We start from the raw sequence: 25,983 nt of genomic DNA on the forward strand, positions 1-25,983 counted from the left end.
TTGGATGGAGAGAGGTCGAAGAGATCAGGAAGCACCGTCCACCACTCGAAATATCACGGTTAAGCTAGCGCTTTATTCAAGCAAGAGCAAGATGACGCCGTTAATGAAGAGGGCTCAAGCGAAGAATGATGATGGTTATTGACAGATGAGGAAGATGAAGTCGAACTAATACTTACATTATATATACTGTGCTCAAATAGCTGGTCTATCAAATATCATAGAGAGCAAGACGGGAGGTCAGCACGTTCAAAATGAAATACAGCACCATTCTGACGAGCCTGCGCTGCGAGTCCGTTGTGAAAGAGCCATTGATGAGCCCTCGCTCTTTTAAAAACGTAGGAACCCATAGGTTCAATAGATGGCTACCAAACTTCAAGAAACACTTCAGCTGAGCCTTAAGGTCTAGAAAGAGAAAGAGGAATGGAAGAAATGAAAGGCAGAGAGGTCAACCAAATGCAAGCCCGGTTGCCTACCCTGCACTAGGTTCTTCTACTTTGCGCAATCCAATTTAGAGGACGCGCGCGAAAACGCCCTTCAAGAATTTCAACTGTAAAACGTAATAGTGAAATCGGGCTTCGTATACATCACCCTCTCAATCGTATTCCTATCGATTTTACGTGTATGTCTCATTGTTGTCGTAAAATAGTGAGTTAGTTTCCGCGTAACATTACACGTTCCAAGCTATTTTAGAATTCCAACTTCAATAAGAATAGCTGAGCGCCGATTACACCACAATTATACCCATTGTGAATCATGAAAGGGCCCAAGGCGCATCCGCAAGGAAACACGTGAACCTAGACAGATGTTCAGTTTGCCAATGCTTCTGCTGGTTATGGTGAAAATTAAAGATGTCAGAACACTTCGTAATGAACGAGCCTTGCTAACACCAGGTTGTCAAGAAATCACGATGTGTTGACCCCAGCTGCAATTCTACGGCTCTGCCACACAATGTTGCAGGAGGTGAGGAGACTGGCTGGACTACAGGAAATTCATATAGTGTTTTCTTTTTTTCGAAGCAGTTGCAAGAAATAGCGTGGCTCTGTGGCTAGAGCACCTGCTTTACAAGCAGACGGCATCGGCTCAATTCTCGGTCAGAGTGTTTTAATAATCAATTTATTTGCATAGTTGTCTATCTTCTGGTGGCGAAACGTTATGCTCCATCACAACTAGTGACGCTGTCATCGATGCCGACGCCAACTTTGGCACTAACACCAACGCTGACGACGGCACGAAAATTTCCCCGAAACGAGCTTTTTAACGCTACAGCGCTAGTGCCAACATGGTTCATGAAAGTAAAACCTTTCTTTCAAAGTCATATTCTGCGTCCCTCTGAATTACCAGATCACCGCGCAAATGTACATGCTTCTCCGCGTTACACCTCTAGATAACACACAGTAGGCGGAACTGTACGGCAATAAATGTTTTCGGGGAAGTTCGAGGATAGGAAAGGGATAAACAGACATGGGCCAATAAGCAGTGGACTTAAATTATCTGGCGTGTTTTCGTTTTTTTTTCAGGTCAGCTCTACACTGATAACAATTTTGCGGGTATAAATAATCTTTAAAAACGCGACGAAGCACGAATGTAAAGCACAAAACTTTTCGCTGAGAGAAGCTTTTTCACTACACGGCAAGGGATATTTCTTATAGCAAGACGAAGCTAGCCAGCCAGCCACCACAGTTACGCCACAACGCCAAGTATGATGCACTTCTTATTTTTTTCTTCCGGTATTTTTGCGGTGTATGACTGAAAGACGATGTTTATTGTAGAACAACAGCAAAGCTTCTGAAACTTTCGTGAGTCTTCTTTCTCGCTGCAAAATTCACACTTCTGTTGCTAAAGTTCTGGGGTTCATAGTTAAAATCTTTCAGACTTCAAGTGTCGGTAAGTTGAGAAAACCTACCGATCGTTGCATATCAACACACCTTTCGTCTGCTTTGAAGAGTGCCCATTCAACTGCACATCTTCATGAACGTGCGGTCTAATATTGCGAGTTTGATTGGCGTACTAGCATTTCTCGACTGTTCCCCCATTGGACCTAAAAAACTTATGGCGGCTCACGCTATTCATACTCTTTCGAATATGATTCAAATTTTTTTTTGGCATGAACTGCGGAGTTTGTATATCAGAATGGCTAAAGGTGGTTATGATGTATGAGCCTAATCTACAGGTAATGAGCTTCACCTAGAGAAAGTCTGACTGTCTAAGAGTGTGTTGATCACACTTCATGTTATCATTAGTGGACACTCTTGTTCAGTCGACAAACAGATGGAGATGAAAAGGAAGGTCGAGAGGTTAACCAGATGTCCTTTACGTCAGAAACACGGGTGATGCGTCAGTTAGGTGGGCCTGCAAGACATTATCGAACAAGTTATCCACCTACCTGCCATGCGCAAGGCAAAGGCCACCCATCTCTTCATGCGTTCGTTTAGCAAGAAAATTTAAATTTCATACTTTCTTGTGGCATCCATACTCAGTTATTTGTTTTTGCGCTCATTGTCCCCATAACGCGTGACTGTCTCCATGACGCTCCCTTTTTTGCTAATAATCAGATAGCAAATTTGCTGTTGTGTGTATATTTCTCACCTTTGTCCCATAGTGTCACGTGATAGATATTATACAGTTAAAAAAAACAGAAGGTGCAACACTAAGTTTTCCATCAGCTCACTTCAGAAAAGGAAAAGGTATCTTGAGTTTCTACCAGCAACTCTTAGTCATGTGCGTTAGCAAATTCATACAGACATGTACATAAATAGGCGAAAATAAATTTTACTGAAAGAACCTGAAGTTTCAATAACCACTGTTTCTTTTTACTTTATGTAATCCTATTGATTATCTAATAAGTTGCCATGAGTAGCTTCGCAATATTATATCTGATGCTTTACGTTTTAAAATCACGTTACTATGAGAGATGCTGTAGTGGAGGGTTCCAGAAATTTTGACTATGTGGTGTTTTGAACATACACTGACTTCGCACAGCACTTCGCACAGCACACTTCATCTATTTCACCTGCCCCAAAAATTGACCGCCGCACCCGAGTAAAATCTTTCCTGTATGCATCAGCAGCAGAGCATCGTAGCCTGTGTTCTACCGTAGTAGATGTGAGTAGCTTTGTAAAACAAAAATATTCCAAGAAATAACGAAAATGACAATAAACTTGATTGAACCCGTTTTCTCTATATAGTTAGAGTTAAAAAAGCTTTGTAGCTCTTCTACGAACATTGAACACCATGTAAAATTATCGTCAACTGTTCCGTCTTATTACTTTTTTGCAGACGTCATGAAGCAAAGTATATCCTTACTCTGCCTGATTGGATGCGTCGCCATCTGCGGTAAAGTGTTTGGCATTTATTCAAGCTGGGCAAATACGAACGAATGAATGAATCAATGGTTGAATGAACGTTGTTTAAAGTCTGATAGTTTCCTTAGGCATGGGCGGGGGGAGAAACGACCAACTCCTGTCGCTTCTCCTTCCTCAAGGGTGATAATTACGGTGCCTCAAATGAAGTCTAGAAGTCTAATGCGACGCTTCTACCATACCATGCCTCTCCTCCTCAATCATTACACATAGAAAATTTTAGTCTGTTTTGTTGTTATTCAGGCAAATTACGCTTGCAATTTATAAACGCTAATGTTGCAATGCGTATATACTCTTTAATTTTCGATTATCTTTTACTATTTTTAAGCTTCTTGTTTTTATCTTCCTAGAGTCTTTGTTTCCAAATGACTTACCGTTTTTCACAAAAATTTATCATTTTTGTAATTATATTTTTCAAATATACGTGAATCAAACTGTCACTGTGCTTCCGCGAGCACTTGTAAATGATGGCGGTGGCGTAGTCGGAAGACAGATATCGGAAGACAGCGTTTAGTCGCCGCTTTTCTGTATGCTTGTGAAATAGACACAAAAAGATTGATTAATTGGTTGATTGGTTGATTTATTTAACTATTTATTTATTTATTTATTTATTCTTTGATTGATTGAATGATTGAAGTTATTTGACTCAGGCAGCATCTTCGGCTTGCCGAGTAACCCTAAGCTGGTCGGCGGGTCATCGCTGATGTTTGCCGCCACCAAGCGACAACGCCGCAGACGCAGCCGATTCGTTGCAGTGACCGCAGTCATGGCGGAGACCAGTCCCTATCATCGCGTAATCATACAAAGATTGGTCTGAGAGTTTATCTCTGCCTAACTCTAGATTTGATGAGCGCGTAATGCATGCCATGGTGAATCATTGTTCTGTGTGTGTGGGGGGGCGTGTTTCTTTGTGTGCGCTGGTGGTCCCGTTACCTACCTGTTTAGAACGATGAAATTTCGCAGATATTTCCTCTTTGACTAAATCTGCTACCACTAGAACACATTATAGAATATTTGTGGCGAATTAAGGCAGGCTGTGCATACCAATCATTTTCTCGCCATGGTTTAGCGACTCATTTCATTGTATTGAAAGGAAAAAATTGGCCCCATATCTGCGTGTAATCTGCGAATGTCGTCGAATGACGATAGTCTTGGGTGTGGAGAGAGTGAACAAAACATTTATTTGATGTTCTGCGCAAGAAAATTGGTGAATGGTATTCTGGAGGCGCTGCGTTAGAGTGCCTCGAGCGTGCAGCGGAGGCGAACGAGCACATCAAGTCACGTCATGAGCGCCATCTGGCAGTTTTCTTGGAAAACAAAGCATGCGGCTCTGAGACGGGTGTGCGCGCCCGTCTCAGAGGTGATAAGGTGTAGAACGCAAGGCGACGGGTAGGTGCCACCAACGTCTCGTCTTAGCAAAGATTTCAAAACACTCGCCATATCTTGCAAGCGTTGCATGGTCAGCGTAGTGTCATATGCGCTATGAGCCTTAGAGTTACTTATGTATGCCTTTTCTAGTGAAAGACACACATGCTGAATATATACGGGTTGTTATGGTACCCCAGGTATACGCAATAATTGCCTTTTAATTGGCGATCGCACAAGTACAAACGCTTAACCTTGAGCAACATTGGTGGGTGCTGCGAATGGGGTCGAGCGTTTGAGGTATTGGCTAATGCCGTTTCAAGTACCCGGTGCCGTTAAGTATGAATAAACAGACAAATGTACAGACAGACAGACAGACAGACAGGCCAAAAGTTCTGCGTTGAAGGTCTCCAAGAAAGACTATCGTCTTGAAAAGTGGGGCTGCTACAAACTAGTTGTGCTAAGACTTGCGTGCCGTCTCAGCTAGTGGCCTTTTCTTCCCCCTTAGTAGCTGCTTTCACGCCATCTCGTTGATATGCCACACTTTAATACTTATATGTGCAATTCTTTATCAACAACTCTCCCCATTTTTCTTCCTTTTTACCATTACTCTCCGTTTCGCACCCCCCTTCTAGTTTTCTATATTCTTCCACACAATATTACATGCTGTAATAGGAACCTTTAATATATTAAGCGCAGTTGCAGAAACGTTTTTACGAAGTACATTGAGTGCTCACATAGCCCTGAAACGATTGGGATTTGGAATAGGTGTTAGCATTTGATTTTCACATGCAACGCTTGAGATATTACAAAAACTGTACCCCTTCTATTGCAAGATGGCAATACTACCGAACCGCCAAGTCATCTGTACGGGATGCGTAATGTAAAACTACCGTCACTATTTCAATCCAACCGCACATTTCTACTCGCAGCTTATTCTTCCGACACGGAAAAGAACCAGCAGACACTGGAAGTTGCAAATGACGACGGTTCGCGCAGTCTGAACTTGACAGCTGTCTATATGGATAAAGCGTTGCACGCCATTTCTCAAGGACTGCGAGACACTGCGCAACAATTGGAGCATGCTGCAGATGAGGTAAACGGAGTGCTCAGGCGAGCCAACAGCATTTCCTACTGTGGCGCTCGGAGCCAATGTTGTCGCGCCTGAAAGAACAAAAACCTGAGCATGAATTGCGTATCTTTTACTTTCTCCTTTGCTATTGAAAAATGTTTAAACACAACCTTACTGCAGTGAACATTACTTTGCATTTGGGCGTTTACATTGTATAGAGGTAAAAAAAATTATTCGCTGAAATACTTGTTTATCATTTAAAAAAAAAAAGCTTACAGGCCTCCAGTGAGGCATTGTGTAAGAGGGAGCTGCTTAGCGGTATGTATTTATGTTATGGACTGTTGAGGTACTGAAAATAAAACAATATTACAACGCTCTAGAAGGAACTTTCAAGCAAGAGATTGTAGCACCTACATTATTTGTAAGATTGTCATTGTACTACTCAAGAGTCTTTCAATGCTGTTAATTTCTGACGTGTTTGTTTCATCTGAAAGGCACTCATAGTTGACCTACTCATAGAGTGTTAGTATCAGAAAAAATAATGAGAAAAAGGATGCATAAACTCAGTATCAGAAAAAATAATGAGAAAAAGGATGCATAAACTCAAGCGAATGGTCAAATTAGTCTGTCCTCACAATTAGGTCTTCCAATTTTGGTGCTCCGGTTAACCCCGCTTCCTGACTAAAGTAGATAAATATCTCGACCCCTTCGCTGTGAGTCAGAGTTCTGACATAATGCCAAGATAACAGGCAAATTATCATCATAACAGAAGCTAAAAGAAGTGGCGCGTTTTTTTGGGAAAAAACCCAGACACAGCGGGAAATAAATGAATTGTCCTGATCAGGACCGATACAAATTAAGGTTGATCATCATCACGGTGTACGTCGCTGCTACATGGCACAGCCGAATCTTGATTAGGTTTGATGCACTAGCCAACGAAATCTCGATTACGATGCAAGATCTCGATGAGGAAGCTGCTATCGCTTTAATACCAATCGGGCCTGATCGTGACTAAATGTAACGATGTCGCAGCACCTGATGTCAGTCGAGCCTACGGCGGATAGACCGCAATTGCAATCATACTAGCCCTTGTGACACCAGTTTTACATGCTAGTGACCTACACAAGACGAATTAGCCCAAGATGATTGATTGACAATGCGGTGCAAACAGACAAGCCTTCAGAATAATTCTTTTTGACAGCCCGATACCCACACAATTTTGACGTGGGTTGCGTATTGGTCATTGGATTGTAGGCCTGTTCAGCTATAGGCCACGCACCACGACATACACGCAGTTGTAGTAGTCTTCACCTCTTACTGCCTGTGTAGATGTGGAAGTTCAAGAGGTTGGCACCTGTTCTTTTATGTGTACAAGTAGCCTGTATTCGCCCCAAGGATGGATTATAGAGGGCAGCATTGTCCCGGCGCTAGTGTATAGGCGGCCGGCGGCGCGCATGCGTCAGTACCCTGTTGTACTTTTTTTTTCTAAGCGGTATGAGCCAATTGTCGGTGAATAAAATGCGTTAACTGCTGCCTACTTGCAATATATACACTGTTCATTGCCGAATGAATGCATGAAGTGCACCGAACGTTACTATTGTTGTGAGAGAAACGCAATCTATATAGCAATTAAAGAGATGGTCACGCTCGGCGATTGCCTGTGCGCTCGCACAGGCAGTCGCCCAGCGCGACGTTTCTTGTTTTTCATTTGTTTTAAGTGTTGAGCTTGTGTTCCGTCGACTACGCATTACGGTTTCTTGACTGAATTCATTTTTCGTGCATTCTGGTCTTCTATACTAAAGAAGAAACGAAAGAAATCCCACATTCTCGGGCAATCCGCCAAAATCGCAGCAAATACGTATCCGGAATATTTCTTGTACAATTCTTAATGAAGTGAACGTCGGATAGTTGATAAGCTTATTGAGGAAGGCTACGTGATTGACAGCACTCTAGAAACTTTGTTTTTACTGATACATTAGTACGAAAAGGTAACAGTACCACGCGTAGCTGTCTTCAATTGATTGTTTGCATTACAGTGATGCAACAAAGGTTCGATTATTTCATGGGACAAATGTATTTTTTCAAGCGAATAGTATCATCTCTTTCCATCTGTCTATAACCATGCCAGAAGAGTGCTGAAGATAATGTAAAAATGGCATTTGGCGTCAACTATACAAAATAAGTGTGATGCACACCATCTGAAATACTTTCGACTACGTGGATTCTTTAAAGCGAACACAAATCCAAGCCACGTGTATGACTGTATATATTTCGTCTGGTGTTAGAATTGTGCATGGTGACTCAAGTTTAATCACATCAGAGTAATTTCATTTTCTGCTCTTTAGAAAGAATTATTTAATTACGAAAGTGTCGCAATTTTCAAGGCAGAAATATTTCGGTATAGTGGGACAAGGACCGTACTATAAAAGGTTATCCTAAGCACAATTAGGCTCACCGCATAACCGAAAAGCAACATTGCCGTCGCTAGACACCTAACCTAACAACAATGCTAAATTCGGTTCATCATCGAGTAGCTAAAACGTAAAATTCACACAATATTTATTACTTCTCATGTTTGAGACAACGCCGAGAGTACTTTAACATGCTTTTCAACTACAAAGCGACACCAAGACCGCAATGACTTTGGCGAATGGAGGGTACAACAATGATACACAGCACTCTCGGCAAGTGCACCAACTCATTCTATACAGATCATACACACTCAAACAAGCTGAAACCTATATTCCAATTGCACCAGAAAGTGTACAAGCAGTTGAACTTGCGCCAAAAAAGTGGCATGAGGTGCCCTTTGAAAACAAACATAACGTACGCGTGCATGCTAGTCTTATGTGGCCTGCAGACAACACAAGGAGCAATTCACAGTAGGCACGCTTCAGCCAGTGGCCACCAGGCGGTGGCTCTGCTCGATACACTGGAAAGGGGCAAATAGAAGGCAGGAAGTTATCAATCACTGAATATTGCGAATAGCGTAATAATCACTGAATGGGCGTCCACCAACGTGTGCATTTCAAGCTAACACAGCAAATACAATATTTCTTATCTTAGTTGGCATTGATTTGAAAAGGGTGTCAGCAGGCATAATAGGTCAGCTTGTTGTCTTCAAGAAGCTCAGTAGGCTACGTATTGTTTGGGGTAAATTCTTTCGATTTAGACATAGAAATATATTTGACTTCACTGAATTATTTTTTCAGGTATACTAACTAATCCTAAATTCGCTGTTTTTTGTATAAACGGAGAAGTCACCTATATCTGATTCGCAGATCTTTTAGACTCGCGAACATATGCTGCTGTTAGCAATGTACAATATTTCATTTGTGCATTGGTTATGAGTGTTTTTGAAATTTAGGTGAAAGCCGTTTGTAAATTTTGTACGCAGAACGAATACTTCTTCAAGAATCTATGGAAGAACACAAAAAAAGTTCTGAAGGAAGCTGGGAAGGTCATCGGGAACACTGCGAAGGAAGTCGGGAAGGCTGTTGGGAAGACTGCGAAAGTTGTCATCAAATCCAAGGCAGCTGATCTGACAAAAAAGTTCCTGAAAAAGAAGCTCGGAGGGTCTGGCGAAGAAAACGACACACATGAAGAGGCTGAAGAGAACTAGAAGGAGGAAGTGGAAGGAATAGCAAAAATGGCTTCCTGCAGGGCCTGGCCGATGAACTCGAACTTGTATACTATGCCTAAATTTTAAAGGGAACACAACTTTGCTCTTGTTTGTCTAGGATTTCGCAGAATATTTGTCTAAGATGACGTTGAAGCTTTTTCAACGAGAGCCTCGAAGAACAAATTACTCCACTCTTTTCGTTGACGGGCTCTAATATTCCGACTAATTCTCTTTCATTTTATTTAGGGTTTTGCTGGAGGCAAGCTACCAATTTCTTGTGTAAGCCTTCCGTGCAAACTACCGCTGCAGTTAGGAGCTTTTTTTCTGACCTAATATAAAGGACACATAACCTGTGGCTCTAATTTAGTGCAATTATACACTAGCTATGTCATTAGTGGGCGTTTGTTCTGCTCAAACTTTTTGCTGTACGTCACCTTACGAAGTATTTCAATAAAAGCATAGGCTAATTTGAAAGAGAGAGAGAGAGAGAAAGAGAGAGAGAAAGAGAGAAAGACGTGAGTGAAAAACAAAGTTTTGCTGACGTATGTAAGGTACCTAAATGGTCTGCTGTATAGCGGAAGAGGAAGTTTAAAGGACAGTTTTTGTGTATTCACTGTACCTTATCCAACTTCGCTCACTCATTCACGCAAATAAGGTGTTTTTTTATCGTACACAAACTTTCACGCAAGCATCAGTTTTTTATTAAATTTTTAAAATAAACGTTGAGATCGGATTGATTGGTATGTGAAAAACACCCACGCAAGATAGACATTGAGATAAATAAACATGAAATTAAACTTTGAAATAAACATTATTTCAGCTCACATGTTGCTTGTAAAAAGTCTATGCAAAAGCAACTCCGAGTTTAATTCAAAAAGAAGTTCGTATATCTTAGTGACGTCATTGCGAATAATAGGTGATGATGGCGGCCTTGTTTTTCGCCTCACCTTTCTGTGCTCCTGAAAATATCTGGGTCAAATAATAAACATTCAGTTGGCAGTACCTGGTCAGTGCCGTGAAAATTTTTCTGTCTTGCTTCTCGCTGCACCAAGTTAGCTATGTGGACTTTTACTAAGTGCAATCCCAAATCATTTAAGTTTCAATACAAACAATACTTGAACTGCAACAACAAATATTGATAAATTGAAAAGAACCTGAACAAATATGTCAGCTTATAGAGTTGGCATATCTGCACAAAAGCTCTGTGTAGACCATCGCCAATCATTGTACATGCATGGGAAGAGCAGTACACTGTAAAATAGCTCTTTACTCTTATAAATGAATTCTGAACACGATGGTGTGGTTTATGTATTAAATATTGTTTATTTGGCGAGGATTCTTGTTTTTTAGAATAAGCTGCAGAGGAGAAACAGGCTGAAAAACAAAACAAAGATATCACTAATAAGCCAAACAACACGAGTGTCTCAAACACTTGAAGCAGTCAGTGTTTGGTGATGAATGCTTTCGCATGCATGCGTACGTTTATGTGACGAGGAACTCAATATGTGAAATTGCTCTCCAGTTCAGAAAAAGGCAAAAGAATCGGTTTTCTTGATCAAGGAATTTGAAGCATTTATGCTACAGGGCCTACATGGTATTCAAACGTTTGTGTATGTTGTGACCACAAGATTGTTTGAAGAATAATTGATATGTGGGCTCCCAAAACTACCATATGAATATAAGAGACGCCGTAGTGGAGTGCTCCAGAAATTTTGACCACCTGGGATTCTTTAACGTGCACCCAAATCTGAGCACATGGGCCTACAGACTTTTCATCGCCATTGAAAATGCAGCCACGGCTGCCGGGATTCACTTTCGTGACCGAGTTTGTGACCACAGGAACCACAGCAACTTCAGTAGCCATGGGTATAAGTGCGGCCTCAATGTCAAATCGTTTCTCAGCGTCACACTTCCCTATGTGACAATGAGAAACGATTTGGGGAGCATGAAAGTGAGTTTTGGGACAAACAGAGGGTGCTTTATAGCGGTAAATGAAGTGATGACATAAAAGTGTGAGAAGAGTGATGTTAGTGAGGGCATGAGTTAATGCTGAATGGCTGCTTCTCGATTGCGCCATCGAATTCCTTCAATACAAGGATGTCTGCAGTGTAACTCTAGTATTGGCACGTTGAATTATACCAACGTATAATTATGTATATTGACACAGAAGTGGCACTTTACAAGTAAGATTGCTTAAGTAAACACACAGAAAGAAACGTATGGACGAGGAAGTAAAGACAATTCTACATTTATTACTCGAGTGTGCTTTTCTATAGACATAGTTTTGTGTCATGTCAACTGTTTGGTCTGTATCTTCATATTGTCGTCCCACTGGGAGAGAGAGAGAGAGAGAGTGAGTGAGAAAGGAAAGGCCGGGAGGTTAACCATATATTGGCATCTGGTTTGCTACCCAGTGCTGGGGGCGGCGAAGTAGGGGCAAGAAAGAGGGGGTATATAGAGGGAAAAAAACGCACGCGCACTCTTAAGAAAACGAAAACACACACGGGAAGGGCGTCCTAGCTACAACCGTTCAGTAAGGCCGGTCGATCGCAAAAAGTGTAATAGCGCTTTCATGGCCTTCTTCTGTGAAGTTGCATCTTGTCGATATTGTAGAATTCCTTGCTCCGACAGAGGTTGATTATCTAATTTGCTGAGTTCCTTGCGAATGCATAGTCGTTGTTTACTATACGCTAGGCAGTCACAAAGGATATGTTCGGTCGTTTCTTCTTTGCCACAGTGGCCACAGGCTGCGGTGTCGGCCATCCCAATGCGGAAAGCGTAGGCGTTGGTAAACGAAACGCCCAACCACAGCCTACATAACAGGGTATGGTCTCCTCGGCAAAGCCTCGACGGGACTTGAAGACTTAGCGTAGGGTCAAGCGAGTACAGTCGGGCATGCTTGAAGTGTGGCTGATTCCAATGTGATGTGGTTTGCTGGCGAGCAAGCTTGCGGAGCTTTCGTGCAGCATCTGTCCTAGAAAGTGTTAGTCGTAGTTTATGATCTTCTGTGTGGGCTGAGCGGACAGCTTGATTGGCCCGTTCATTGCCGATGATTCCGCAGTGACTGGGTAACCACTGAAATGTAATTTGGTGCCCTTTCTCAGTCAGGTGGTGTATAACCTCTGCTATCTCTAGTACCAGCTGCTCGTGTGGTCCACGGCGTAAGGCTGATAGTAGAGACTGCAGTGTTGCCTTCGAGTCGCAGAAAATAGTCCACTTACGTGTAGGTTGATCAACTACAAATTGTAATGCGGCATAAAGTGCTGTCAATTCTGCTGCCGTTGTTGTTGTTGCGTGAGATGTCTTGAATTTAATTGTCGTGGCAAACCTTGCTATCACTACTGCTCCTGTAGAGCTGTCCGGCTGAACCGATTCGTCAGTGTATATATGTGTGGAGTCTTGGTATTTCTCATACAAGAGAAGTAGTGTGAGCTGTTTAATAGCCGGTGACGACAAATTGGCCTTTTTCTGGACGCCAGGTATGGTAATATTAATCATTGGTTGAGCGAGGCACCATGGCGGAATCACAGGTCTAGCGGCAGGAGAGAACGAAGTTGGGATCGACTCACCATGTGCGGTCACTGTTTTGCAGTAAGATGTGCATGGTCGGACCACTGGTAGAGAGGCTAGGTGATGTCGAGGAGTTCGAGCAAGGTGTCGTATATGCGTCCTCAGCACTTCCACATTAATTTGGGTCTTGATGAGGTTGTCCCTTGTGATGGCGATAGTTGCCACTGTTGACGCACTTTGGGGCAAGCCTAAACATATCCAGAGTGCTTGAGCCTGGACACTTTGAAGCATTCGTATGCTTGTTTTACTTGCGTTGGTTAACACAGCTAGGTAGGCTGTACCGAAGGAATCCAAGGAAAACAATCCTGTCTAGTCGCAACATAGCAGTTGTGGACATTCCCCAGTTCTCTCCAGCGAAGAACTTGAACAAATGACAGATGCCTGTCAATCACCTTTTCATGTATGACGCCCCGCCGCGGTGGTCTAGTGGCTAAGGTACTCGGCTACTGACCCGCAGGTCGCGGGTTCAAATACCGGCTGCGGCGGCTGCATTTCCGATGGAGGCGGAAATGTTGTAGGCCCGTGTGCTCAGATTTGGGTGCACGTTAAAGAACCCCAGGTGGTCGAAATCTCCGCAGCCCTCCACTACGGCGTCTCTCATAATCATATGGTGGTTTTGGGACGTTAAACCCCACATATCTATCTTTTCATGTATGATACATGTGAGCTCTATGAGAGGTCTCTGTCAATTATAACACCTAGGAACTTGTATGATCGGAGGTGACGTATCCTTTCGCTGTTAATCAGAACGCTGTAGTTCTGCATTGGTTTGCGCTTAAATGCCACAAGTGCACATTTCTCAGAGGAAATTTCCAGACCTCTTTGACGGAGGTAAATAGCAACTTGAGTGGCAGCTCTCTGAATTCGCGCTTGCAGCTGTAGACGTGTTACTGCAGACGTCAAAACGCAGATGTCGTCCGCATACATTGACAATCTGACAGTACTTGGCAAATGCTCATTGAGAGCTATTAGCGTCAGATTGAATAGTACAGGGCTAAGTATGCCACCCTGGGGAACACCACGGTGGCTGTAATGTAGCGAAGTGTCACCATCCTCGGTTCTCACGAAAAAGGATCGCTCAGAGAGATAGCTGCGTAGCCACTGAAACATCCGACCACCCACTCCTACCTCCTTGAGAGCGGTGAGGACAGCTTTATGTGTGACGTTATCGTACGCCCCTTTAACACCAAGAAATAAAGAAGCACAGAGGCGCTTACGGCCTTTTTCGTTTTGCACGTAGCTAACCAGGTCTATGACGCTATCACTTGATGACCGGCCACGGCGAAATCCCGTCATAGCGTCCGTGTAGATGTTGTGATGCTCCAGGAACCATTCTAGCCGTCCAAGTATCATCCTCTCTATCACTTTGCCCAAGCAACTAGCCACTGCAATAGGGCGGAATGATGTGAGCACCAATGGTGACTTGCCAGGCTTCAGTAATGGAACCAAACGGCTGGTCTTCCAGTTAATTGGGAGGGTGCCCTCTCGCCACGAATCGTTGTATATCGAGCAGGGCACTCCTCGCACACTCACAAAGGTGACACAGTGCTCTGTATGATGTTCCGTCAGGTTCGGGTGCTGATGTCCGTCTACACAAAGCCAGTGCTGCTTTAAGCTCATAAATAGAAAAAAATGGTGCATGTGGTAATCGTGTGATGTCGTGCCACCACGTGAGAGCGTGGAGATGTTGGGATCTGCGAGTTGACCAGATAAGTTGGCACAGAACTCTTCTGCCACGTCGACCTCCGATCTCTGTTGAGAGAGGGCTAGAGCCTTGAATGGAGACCGCCGAATGGGAGCTGTCCGGAGCCCTCTTATTGTCCTCCACAAGTGTGATAAAGGCTTGCGAGGATCTAACGACGCGCAGAAGGCTGCCCGACCTTGTGACTCTAGCTTGTTTATGCGGCGTTGTATCTTCTTCTGAAGTCGTCTAGCGATTCGTAAATAGTCGATTGCTTTCGTGCGTCGGTACCTTCATTCCGCACGCCGTCAGAGAGCCCGAAGTCGGTCTAGTTCCACGTCAAATTTCGTTACTCTCGAAGAGCATGTGAGGGTGCACACTGTGTCTTGCACTGTGGACTTGGCCACCTATTCTAAGTCAAATGAGGTGTTCTCTTGACGGCTTTCTTCCATGAGAGATTCAAACTTGATCCAGTCCACTCTTTGGATAGTTTCGCGTATCTTGCAAGGTGATAATCCTCTGATATTGAGGTATGTTGGAATGTGGTCGCTCCCATGTGTTTCTATGTCCGCAAACCATTCGGCACATCTGATGAGACCTCGAGAAACAAAAGCCAAGTCAAGGCAACTGCTGTATCCAAGGGCCACGTAAAAATGTTGGGCTGCCATCATTTAACAAGCACAGCTCGTTGTCTGAAGCAAACGTTATCAGACTTCTACCTTTTGCGCTGATCTTCGGGCTCCCCCATAGCGTATGGTGGGCGTTGAAGTCTCCGATGATCACCCATGAGCCAGGAGTGGATGATAGAATGTGTCCTAGTCTTCTGTGGTCAAATACACTTGATACGACAGGTATGCACCGACAACAGTGACAATAAGACCCTTTTTCTTCACTGTCAAGCATATATATTGGTTATCGTTGTCAGGTAGTACAGACCGAAGACTGTAAGTGAGGTCGCGGCGAATAAACAGCAGGACCTTGCTGTTTCCACTACAACAAGCCGACATAAATGATTCGTATCCGGCGAGTCTGATAGCGCTCGATAAATTTGGCTCGCAGATGACGATTATGGGAAGCATATTGGTGGAAACGAACCGACGGAAATCTGCAATGCGTGATTTCAGTCCCCGAGCATTTCACTGAAAAATCGTTGCTTTTTTGACCTCTTCCCTGAGAGACAGTGGCTGGTGGGCCATTATCTACTCAAAAGCCGCCAGTACTGAACTCAGAGTGTCCAGTACTTGAAGTACCCTTCTGGCGGACGTTGTGCGCATGTTGTTTACCACCGTGCGAATAGCATTAATTATGGGTCGTAGAAGAGCAATCACTTGCTCATCCAAGTTCCGCTGCTCCTCTGTTGTCGCAGCTTGCTCTCATTAAGGCGACTTCTGATGCGGTTCTACCACAAGTTGCGTGCGCGTAAGTGGCGGCCACTCTTCAGTAGAGAGAGATCTACTTGTTCTCTCTCTTTCAACGTCTGCGTTCGCCGCGGTGTACCCTGCAGTGGGCGCCGTTCCCAGATGCGTTGACTTACTTCTTGTAGTTGACACTGTTCTTCGCGAATATCTTCGACGGTGACGACGGTGACTTTTTCCTCGGCCTTTTTGTGGGTAGAGCTGTCTCGCACCATTTGTCTAAGAATAGTAAACTCCTTCTTTATGCGTGGACAGTCTTTGGAAGATGCACTGTTAGCACCTTGACAATTAGGGCACTTTAGTATGGTTGCGCTGCATTATTCTTCGGTGTGTGGTTCTGAGCATCGGTGGCACACTTCGGAGTTCCTGCGCGCTCCCTGCACATGGCCGATCTTCTGGCACTTATGACATCGCATAGGTTTTGGAATAAATTGTCGCACCTGGTGACGAAAGTGGCCAACCATCACATGGCAGGGGAGACAGTCTCCATTGAACGTAATTCTCACACAATGTGTGTTACCAAGGTGGCTGACATTCACAATGACGTTATCTTTATTTTCCGGTTTTATTAGCACTGAGAGATCCGAGTTTGGAATTTCAGTGGCGATGTCATAAATGACTCCTGTTGAAGTGGTGCTATCAGCTGGTATTATAGACTTGACATTGATGTCGCCCAGTTGCGTCACTTTCTTAAGCGCGTTTAGCGCACGTGGGTTCAGCACATCGATTGCTAAGATGTTCCTTCTTGCGTTTAGACGTACTTCTTTATCTGATTTGGTGTTATATTCTCGAGATACACAGAGAGCGCTTGCCTGTTCAGCCCGCGTAGACTGTCGGTAGCCTTCAGTAGCACAAACAGGATAGAGTGAGGCCATCGCTGAGGGGCAGCTTTCACGGTGGTGTTGCTTGATGCCGAAGATGCATTGACGATCCGTCGTTTAGCCTTGTGGTTCAAAACGGGTTGGAAGCCGTCATCCGAGGACTCGCCGCTTGATGCGGAGTACAGCTCAGTGTCCTCACTCTCACTAGACGCGTTTCCTCGCTTTCTCGGAGCAGTCCCCGCGGTCGAACCGGACTCGGACGGTGCCCCGTGAAGTTGAACATCCATCACCACAATATATGGTGCGATAGACCCCACAACTGCAGCGAAAAATCCAGAAAAGCACAGAGACGAGCAAGGTGTGTTCCGTAAAGGAATCACTTCGTCTTCCTTCCGTCTCACTGGTAAGTGAACTAGCAACTATAGTGTGTGCTCTGGGTGGGTTAAAGTCTATTGAATAAATGAATACCATCCTGAAAACGATCGTTAGAGTTGGGTCACGGGAGTGCCTAGTGAAATGATTGCATGGAAAGAACAGCTGCAGAGCTATTTGATAGTTGTGCTGTCAATTCAATTATATTCATATTGCCAAGTGCTCGCAGTCTATTCCACTGAAAAGCCTACTAAATCACATGGTACTTACAACAGGTAACTCTTTTTAAACACACTAAATTACACTGCGGCGCACGCTAGGTGTGCAGAAACAACTTACCCTTTTGCTACAGACTATGCATCGAGAGTGTAAAAAAAGGGAAGGGGCGACCTATTGATTTGCGCTGACCATAACAACAGTAAATCACGTTTTATGTGGAAGTACACCACTAGTGACATGGAGCTTCTGAGTCTCAAGAGTGTTAAAAGAAAGAAAAGTTTGAATTCCAATACTGTAATGATGGGTTTCATACGATGCAGCCTCCAAGTAGCTGGCTATCGCACATTATTTAAAGAGACGCTACATTATTTAAAGGGACGCCCCTGATGAGAGAGGCTGTTTCGGCATACAAGGTAGAATAGTCCATCACAACTTCTTGCCTATGTCAAGCTTGCGCTCTGTACTGACCCTTTTTTTTCGGAGGCGAGTGTACTCTGTCACACAAATCTTCTGTATAGAAAGACGACTATAGGAAGTGTGACGCTGAGCAAATGCTGATATAATATTCTAACGAGCAATCTTGATGGAGTAAGAAAAACTATTTATTGTGGCTAACTTGTGCCCGAAAAATAAAGGAAAATGCAGCAGCGTTCCTCACAGGCGGCATGAAGAAACAATGATTATCCAAGAAGTTCTCGAGTGATGCCTCACTTATTTTTCTTAAAATCACGGTCTTTCATAAATCACGGTCATCACGGCCTTTTCTTGTTTCATCATCGGGCCACTGGTCTCTTGTGAAGCGCACGACCTTGCCCGCGTTGTTGGAATACTGCGTCTGTCTTGCGCCATTATCTCTCCTCCAAGAAGGCATCGTCTCGCTGTGTAGCGGCAGTGTTACTGACGTGGTCTGAATGCATAGTCTTCGTTGGGAAATTTAATATTATTATTGATCGGGTGTGTATAGTCTGATGTTCATTGCCTGTCGTAGGATGGCTTCAGTCTGACCACATGCAGAGTTTCTGTGTGCCTTCGGCATTCTCTTGTCCATCTAGTTTCGCCTCGTAGTTCAAGGGGTCGATGCGACGCAGGTTTCGGTAAGGTCCGAAATAGCGCCACAGAAACTTTTCAGAGAGGTCAGGCGTCTATATGGCAGTCCATATCTCAACTCTCTCGCCTGCTGCATAGTTTACTTTTTTTCATCGAAGGTTGTAACGGAATAATCAGTGTGTTGTTGTTGTATGTGATGCCCCGCCAACTGCCGTGCTTTTTCGGCTCGCTAAATGAACTTGCTGATATCAAGGTTGTGCTATCTATATTCGCTTACAGGCAGCATTGCATGTGAGGGTGTGGTAACTAATTGACCATAGACTATCTGGAATGGCGTCAGTTTCGTAGTCGCCGGCAGAGCAGTAATACGAGCGAAAGTTGCGTACCGCAGTATCTTGTTCCAGGTACGGTACTCCAAGTCAACGTAAATGGACAACGTATTGGTAAGCGTTCTGTTGAGTCACTCGGTTAGCCTATTCGTTTGGGGGAGATAGGCCGTTGTTTTCCTATGGCATGTATGGGTAAGTTTCATATCAGAATGCGTCAGATCGGCTGTGAATGCTGCTTCTTAATTCATGATAACCACCTTTGGGGCACTGTGTCGTAGAACTATGCTAGTGACAAAGAGCAGCTATTTTTGTGGCTGTGCTCCTGGTGAGAGAAGCTGTCTCGGCATACCGGATTAAATAATCCATCGCCACTACTCGCCTGATGAGGACGTAAGGAATGGACCAAGTATACTACTAGTTCGGACGGAGATTCAGGGCTTTCTATTGGTTGAAGGAAGCCTGCAAATTTAATAGAGGCGTTTTACGTCTCTGGCAATCTCGACATGTCCTGGTATAATGCTGTTCATTATCCAGTAACATTGACCAGTAGTGCTTGGTACGAATGCAAGCCAATGTTCTACGTTTTCCGAGGTGTCCTGCTGCTGGGTCATCATGGCAGGCTTCCAGGATTTCGGAATACAAGGCCGAAGGGACGACAAGTATAAATTTCTTCCGACTGTGCTCAAAGCTTTTCTTGTATAGAACGTTGTTTCTCATCAAGTACGACGACAATCCCCGGGCAAAAACTTGAAGAAGGCGTATGTGTTGTCCTTCCAGATGCTTGATCACCTGAAGCAACTCCGCATCAGATTGTTGATATTCAGTCATACAAGTTGTACTGACGGCTTAGAGAAACGGAAGGTCGTTTTATCTTCCATAGGTGCGGATTAGACTGCTGTGCGTGACAGGTCATCAGCAACGCCATGTTTGCAACAAGATTTTACACGACTGTTATGTCGTATTCTTGCAACCTAAGGCTTCACCTAGCAAGTCGCGCAGAAGGATCCTTTAGGCCCGTGAGCCAGCACAATAAGTTATGGTCACTCACTGCTCAAAATGGTCCGCCATATAAGTATGATCTTAATATTCCTATGACCCATATTACCGCCAGACATTCTTTTTCCGTCACCTATGAATTCATTACAGCTGTTGAATTAGTGCGGCTAGCATATGCGCCCACTTGTTCCTCTCCGTTTTGAAGCTGAACGAAGACGGCGCTTTATTCTATCGCACACAAGACGGTGTCTTTCTCTCCGCACTACGTCGCCACAGTCTGCCCCTGGCTACACAGAGGGACCTTCTCTTTCCTGCATGGCACCACACCCAGGTCTTCAAGGTGGTTCTTCGCTTTTTCGGGAACACTGGACTAGATAACCGGCTATAGAAGCCACCCGCCACGTATTTGGTCATGGACGCCATTTCTCTCCTTTATTCTTCACATCTTTAATCCCCTGTTCCCTCCCCTACAGGCATTGAGACATGCTTCCAATTAGGGCTGCAGAAATTGCGTCTTTCCCTTTCCTGAACCCACCCTCTCTCCGCAATTCCAAATCGCTTGCGTTCGCATGAATCTCTGTGACGGCTTCTTTGTCGAAGTGTGCAAGGACTGGCTGGTTTAGGTGTCGCCATCGTAGCTCATATAACGCGTCTTTTTGCTCAATTCTCAAAATGAAAGGCGGATTTGTTTTCGTCAGTCGGGTTAGTGGTTCGGCCAACTTCAAAAAATCTTTGACGAATTGTCTGTAATAGGTGCAAAGCCCTAGAAGTAATCTCAGAACCTTTTTATTCGTCGGTCTAGGAAACGTTTCTAAGCTGCTGTCTTTTTGGCGCAGGTCAAATGCCTTCAGAGCTGAACACATGGCTGAGGAAAAGCAGCTCATGAAAACCAAAATGACAATTTGGGGCTTTTATTGTCAGACTTGCAGAGTTAATAGCTGCGAGAACAGTCCGTAGTCGATCCCCATGCTGATCGAATGTGGCCGAAAAATCACGACGTCATCGAACTAAAAAAGACAGGACTGCCATTTTAACCCAGACAGCACTGTGTCCATCATCCGCTGAAATTAGGCGATTGTGAAACCAATTCAAAACGGGAGTACTTTGAACACGTATAATCCATCTAAGGGTAGGGGGAGCAGTTCTCTCTTGATCTCAATCAGCCACCTTTATCTGCCAGTATCCACTCTTCAGATTTTAAAAGAAAAATGAGTTTGCGTCTCGTAGTCCGTCAAGGCTGCCATCGATCCTTGAAAGTTTCAGTTTCAATTTCAGTTTCACAAAGCGAGATAGATAACCTGCTTTGTTACGACTTGTAATTTTTGGTAGTCAACTAAGAAGCGCAAAGTCTGTTCTTTTTTCTTTACCAGAACTACAGGTGAAGCATGTGGGCTGGCTGACAGTTGAATTACGTCGTTACTAAGCATTTCTTCAACTTGGCCTCTGATGACTTCTCTCTCTTTTGGTGACATAGGTATGGGTGCTGACAAATAAGCCTAACAGATTCATCAAAAAATTGTGATGCGATGTTTAGCGATGGATGTTCTTTCTACTTTCGATGGCATTAAAAATTATGGGGCGTACTGCCGTATAAGGCTCTCGATTTTCTGTTTCTTGTTCGGTGATAAAGCTGCTTCGATGTGGGTAGATGCGAGTGTGGAACATATGCTTCCATAGTCTAGTGGTGCAGTCTCGGAAGAATTCAAATACGTAATTGCACCCTCTCAATGCTTTTCACTCAATAAACACTACATCACAGTTACCTTCACTCCGCATGGTTTCTAGAACATCGATTGCCATGGTATGTGGTTTCTGGCGTTTCTTCATTGTTTGTTTGGATTAGTATAATTTACCAGTACGGAACACCACCGACCCCGTCACCACAACCAATGTGGTACGGGTTTTTTTCCGCTACTGCTCTAGTATATCCCAAGGCTTCGTGGAAACAGATGGCAGATTCCTCAAGCATATAACCTCACAATATGGGTCATAGTATGCGACAATGTGCTGCATGTGACAACTGGAGAACATTTAATTACCTACGTGACAGGGAAGTCGCTTTATTTAAGTTATTACCTGTACGTTGAGCTCATGCCTTCACATGTACTATACGTTTTGATATATACAAGTAGGGAAGACGACCATGACATATACCGGATGTAGATAGATAGATAGATAGATTGATAGATAGATAGATAGATAGATAGATAGATAGATAGATAGATAGATAGATAGATAGATAGATAGATAGATAGATAGATAGATAGATAGATAGATAGATGCGGGTAATCACAACGTATTCATTTATTTGGCGCTTCAAGGGCCAATTATTGAAAAAAAAAAACGGTGCGAAAACGAGAGACCCGACAAACAAACACATACACAAGACCAATGTGGTTCATATTCCACAAAAACACAATATATTGTCTCCTGAGTGAGTCATCGACTGAACACATTATGATTTAAAGTTTCGGAAATTTGAGTGACCGAAATTCAAAATTGCAGATGGAAATACAAGCCGTTAACGTGACAGGCGTGAGCGGAAAATTTATTAATGGAATATTTTAGGTTATTTTCATATCTATTACTATTGAAACAATTTGAAATTAAGAACACCAGCGTTTTTTCTAGTACGAGATTTGTCGTTATAACTTAGAAAGTCACCCTAGAAAGAAAAAGAGCCAGCGATGAAATGGCTCACATGACAACACCAAAGGGTAGATTTATTGCTAATCATATTGACTATCGCCATGCAGAGACACGCAAACAGCGAAAACCGGGCCTTAGGTGTGGTTAGCGGATTGTAGTTTTGATCCCATATCGCGAGAGTGGATGCCTGAATCCGATATATCTTCGAAGTGATAAGTTCAGTTTGTACTTTCAGCAGGCGTTACCGGACGGTAGAATCTTGCTCCGCCTGGCGCTACCGCTCAAATCATCCGTGCTTTTATGAGCGCTAATGCATGATGCACCAAACGAAAAGATTAGAGGATCCTTAAGCCCAGAATTTAGGAGTTGAACGCTACAGCAATATCCTGTTCCTTGTCCGTATTTCAACCGCTTAAAGCACACGTTTTATTGTATCGTGTTACTTTAGAAGGTTAAACTGTGGATTGGTATAATGTATTACAGAAAGTTGAAAGTGGCTTGTGTGAGTGAAGCTTTCTTATATGGCTGCAATAGTGTAAAGGGTAAAAGGCTTTATACAACGACCAATTATGCGTGTGAAATTTTCAAGATTTGTTATGAATCAGCACCGCGGCCCTAAATGAACCTTGACACAGCTTTTTTTATAGTTTTGCCAGCATTTAGGGTAGGGCATCATCAAACCATTCGCACCTCAAACTTAGGGACACGCTGTGTACCTAGGCCACTACAGATAATATCATACCCCCCTTTCATCTTTGCCTGGCCTCCTGAATTCATGAGGCACGCTCGCATCGCTGATGATTGCAGAGCACTCATGAGTGCGCTCGACGATTTCAGGTCTTATCAGTCAATAGCTCCGAGATCGCACGCCGCCAGGATGCGCACAGGATTGGAGGCCATCACGTATATAGTGTCGCCCAGCAACAGAATGGAGATCGCGGAGTGGTTCATATTTGTTCCGAGAGGTGCCGCCACCCTAGCAGCCGGTCTAACTTCCGCGCATTGTTCAGCTCATGACAGCCAATCAGATAAGCAGCCACGGTATTCTGGCTGCTGACCTGCCCTCACCTCGTCACGTGGCCAGTTCATTACTTTCTGTGAAAGGGCGGATGAAAAAGCGTTTGGCCAAGTTGCCACGATCTGCACTGATCTGCAGCGAATCGCAGCTTTAAAGCATTGTAATAAATCACAATGTTTACGCAGATAGCTTAAATCAGTCACTAAATAATCATCAAAACTAGATGTACCGGCCCATTGTGTTTGTACAAACACACCAAAATAGTTTCATGGTCCCGTTACAGCTAATATGGGCAGTATGTGTGTGCCTTTTCTAATGGGTGACCGTCTTAAAGCACGAAGTCCGTATCATAACCGCATGGTCTGTACGATATACGATTGAATATGGAGTAGTTTGCTCGGGTAAATGACAATGTAGCAGTATACAGCCGGCGTACCACAGTGTAGATTTGCAGTTATATCGATACCCACAACTTAAAAACCGCCCGAAAAATACTAATACAATCCGCTGAAAAAGCGTGCAAGCGGATTTTTTTGTTAAAGTGCACCAATTTACCAACTTAAGATTGCGCGTTGATACAGGCCAGAGAAGTACCGGCTGGTTCGGCAGCTTTCTGTGAGAGCCTGCGTTGCTAAAATCTCGACGCATCAAATGTCATCACGCCTTGTACGGGCACCATACACAATAAAAAATGGTTGATTAGGGTGTCGGATGTCTAATATACACTTTACAGTCATTCTTATGCTTTAGAGTACTGCGTACTCAAAGCAAGGTGCGTCGGTAGCATGTACGCCGACGCAGCCAGCCCAATGCTCGCTGGGACGGGGCACTGGGTAAGACCGCTCTCCGCGTGGCTGTGGTGGGATGGTTGACGTTTCTGCGTTTAGCTTCAAAATATTTCTAGCCATTGCCTAAAATCTACCTGAAATTAGTAGAAAATAATCATGTCTAGACAAGCAATAACAGTGTGGCGGAATCGAACGACAGCTGTTACTCTCGCCTCCACTGTGAAACCTTGTGAAACGATCGGGTGAGCTCGTTTACGTCTCGCAAAACTTCGCGGCGTGAATGATCTCCTGTTCCTATTAGGATGGGCGCCCAGCTCCAGGCTTATAAACACTGTAACATGGAATTGTCATAGAAATACACGACTGGTGCGAATATGGTACACGGGGGAGCATGCAAAACGCGTGCAGTAATTGCTGCAGTACGCACGTGTAATAAAAGCATTACCGCTGTTATTGAAGCTGCGTGAAAATTAAGAAAAACTCGTTCTAGAAAGCAAAGTATTCAGCGTTGGCTGCTTCAGGTTATTAACGCAATAATATCTTCATTCTAAAAGAAAACAAAAAATGAGAGTGATTTGACATATCTTACATTGCAAATGTCTTAGGTTCATTCTGTACCTTCTCAAAGCGACAAACATGAGGTATGCTCAGGACCTGTTAGAGTAGCATTTTATATTCCACGATACTGAAACATTCCGCTGCACACGCTACATACACGTGCTCGCGGACTGCCAAAATCACTGTGCACCAGCGCACTCCAGTGAAAATTCCAGCGTTCCCGGTGCGTTCCAGTGTGCGCCAGCTTCACAGCGGTCAAGCCAGCGCCCCTACCAATGCGAGCCAGCCATATCCCAGTGTGCCCAGCGATGCTCCTAAATTCGACGTGCCCAGCGAAGTGCTAGTAAATCCCAGCATGTAGCACTGTTTCCAGCGTGTTTCAGTGCTAAAAAACGTACTGACATCACGCTGGAGACGCTTGTTCTTGCAATTGGAATAGATATCAAAACAGAAATTAGGGTTGTCAACGCATTTTTGCAGGTATACTCACCGTTCGAATCTAAGTTACAGATGACGTTGCTAATCTATAGAGTAGTCGCTTGTATCTACAGGTTTTTTATGCAAACAAAAAAATTAGATATCCTCACTGTCATAAACAGCCGACTCCCACGTGCTCAATGGGGACGCAGCTATTTTCACACATATTCTAAACAACTTTGTATACTCACGTATGCTCATGCAGGTGGCCTTGGGTGAAGATATATCACACATAAAAAGCTCACTTTGTTGATTTTTCTTCAGTATAACTCCAAACTATAGTTTTCATACTGTTGGCTTGCACGCAGCAGGTACTGCTCACTATGGTGCTCTTCTTTGACAAATGCAACAAATGTATTTAACTGACTAGGCTGTTAATATTTAACAAGAATTTAGAATTCAGTATTCTTTGAAGACGCTCAATTTTATGACCATTAGCGTGCAGCAGTCATGGAGTGTTGAGTACACATGAAATACAAATCCTGTACATGAAATCTTGTGTTATCAGAAAGCACCCTGTTTGGTATTTCCTCGATGGCACAAGTCTTAACAATAGCTGCTGATTGTATATATCGCATTGAGAGAATGCAATCGCTGAAGGTTGAGGGGTGTCGCTAAATGTTCT

At 43.8% G+C, this 25,983-nt stretch overlaps 1 protein-coding gene and 1 long non-coding RNA gene across 2 annotated transcripts; one reads left to right on the top strand and one right to left on the bottom strand.

The window, feature by feature from the left end:
• The first annotated feature begins 1,578 nt into the window (after positions 1-1,578).
• On the top strand, positions 1,579-10,440 carry LOC119178226 (uncharacterized). Its single transcript, XM_037429419.2, has 4 exons — positions 1,579-1,697; positions 3,277-3,333; positions 5,657-5,820; positions 9,194-10,440. The coding sequence occupies exons 2-4, from the start codon at positions 3,282-3,284 to the stop codon at positions 9,416-9,418; spliced, it is 441 nt and encodes a 146-aa protein (XP_037285316.2). The 5' UTR covers positions 1,579-1,697; positions 3,277-3,281; the 3' UTR covers positions 9,419-10,440.
• LOC142797927 (uncharacterized) lies at positions 8,339-25,813 on the bottom strand. The gene is made up of 2 exons (XR_012893901.1): positions 25,550-25,813; positions 8,339-8,728 (listed from the first exon to the last, which is right to left on the bottom strand). It is a non-coding gene; the product is annotated as an uncharacterized LOC142797927 (long non-coding RNA).
• Positions 25,814-25,983: the final 170 nt, after the last annotated feature.

This window comes from Rhipicephalus microplus, chromosome 1 (genome assembly GCF_043290135.1).
Source record: "Rhipicephalus microplus isolate Deutch F79 chromosome 1, USDA_Rmic, whole genome shotgun sequence".
NCBI classification, from domain to species: Eukaryota; Metazoa; Arthropoda; class Arachnida; order Ixodida; family Ixodidae; genus Rhipicephalus; species Rhipicephalus microplus.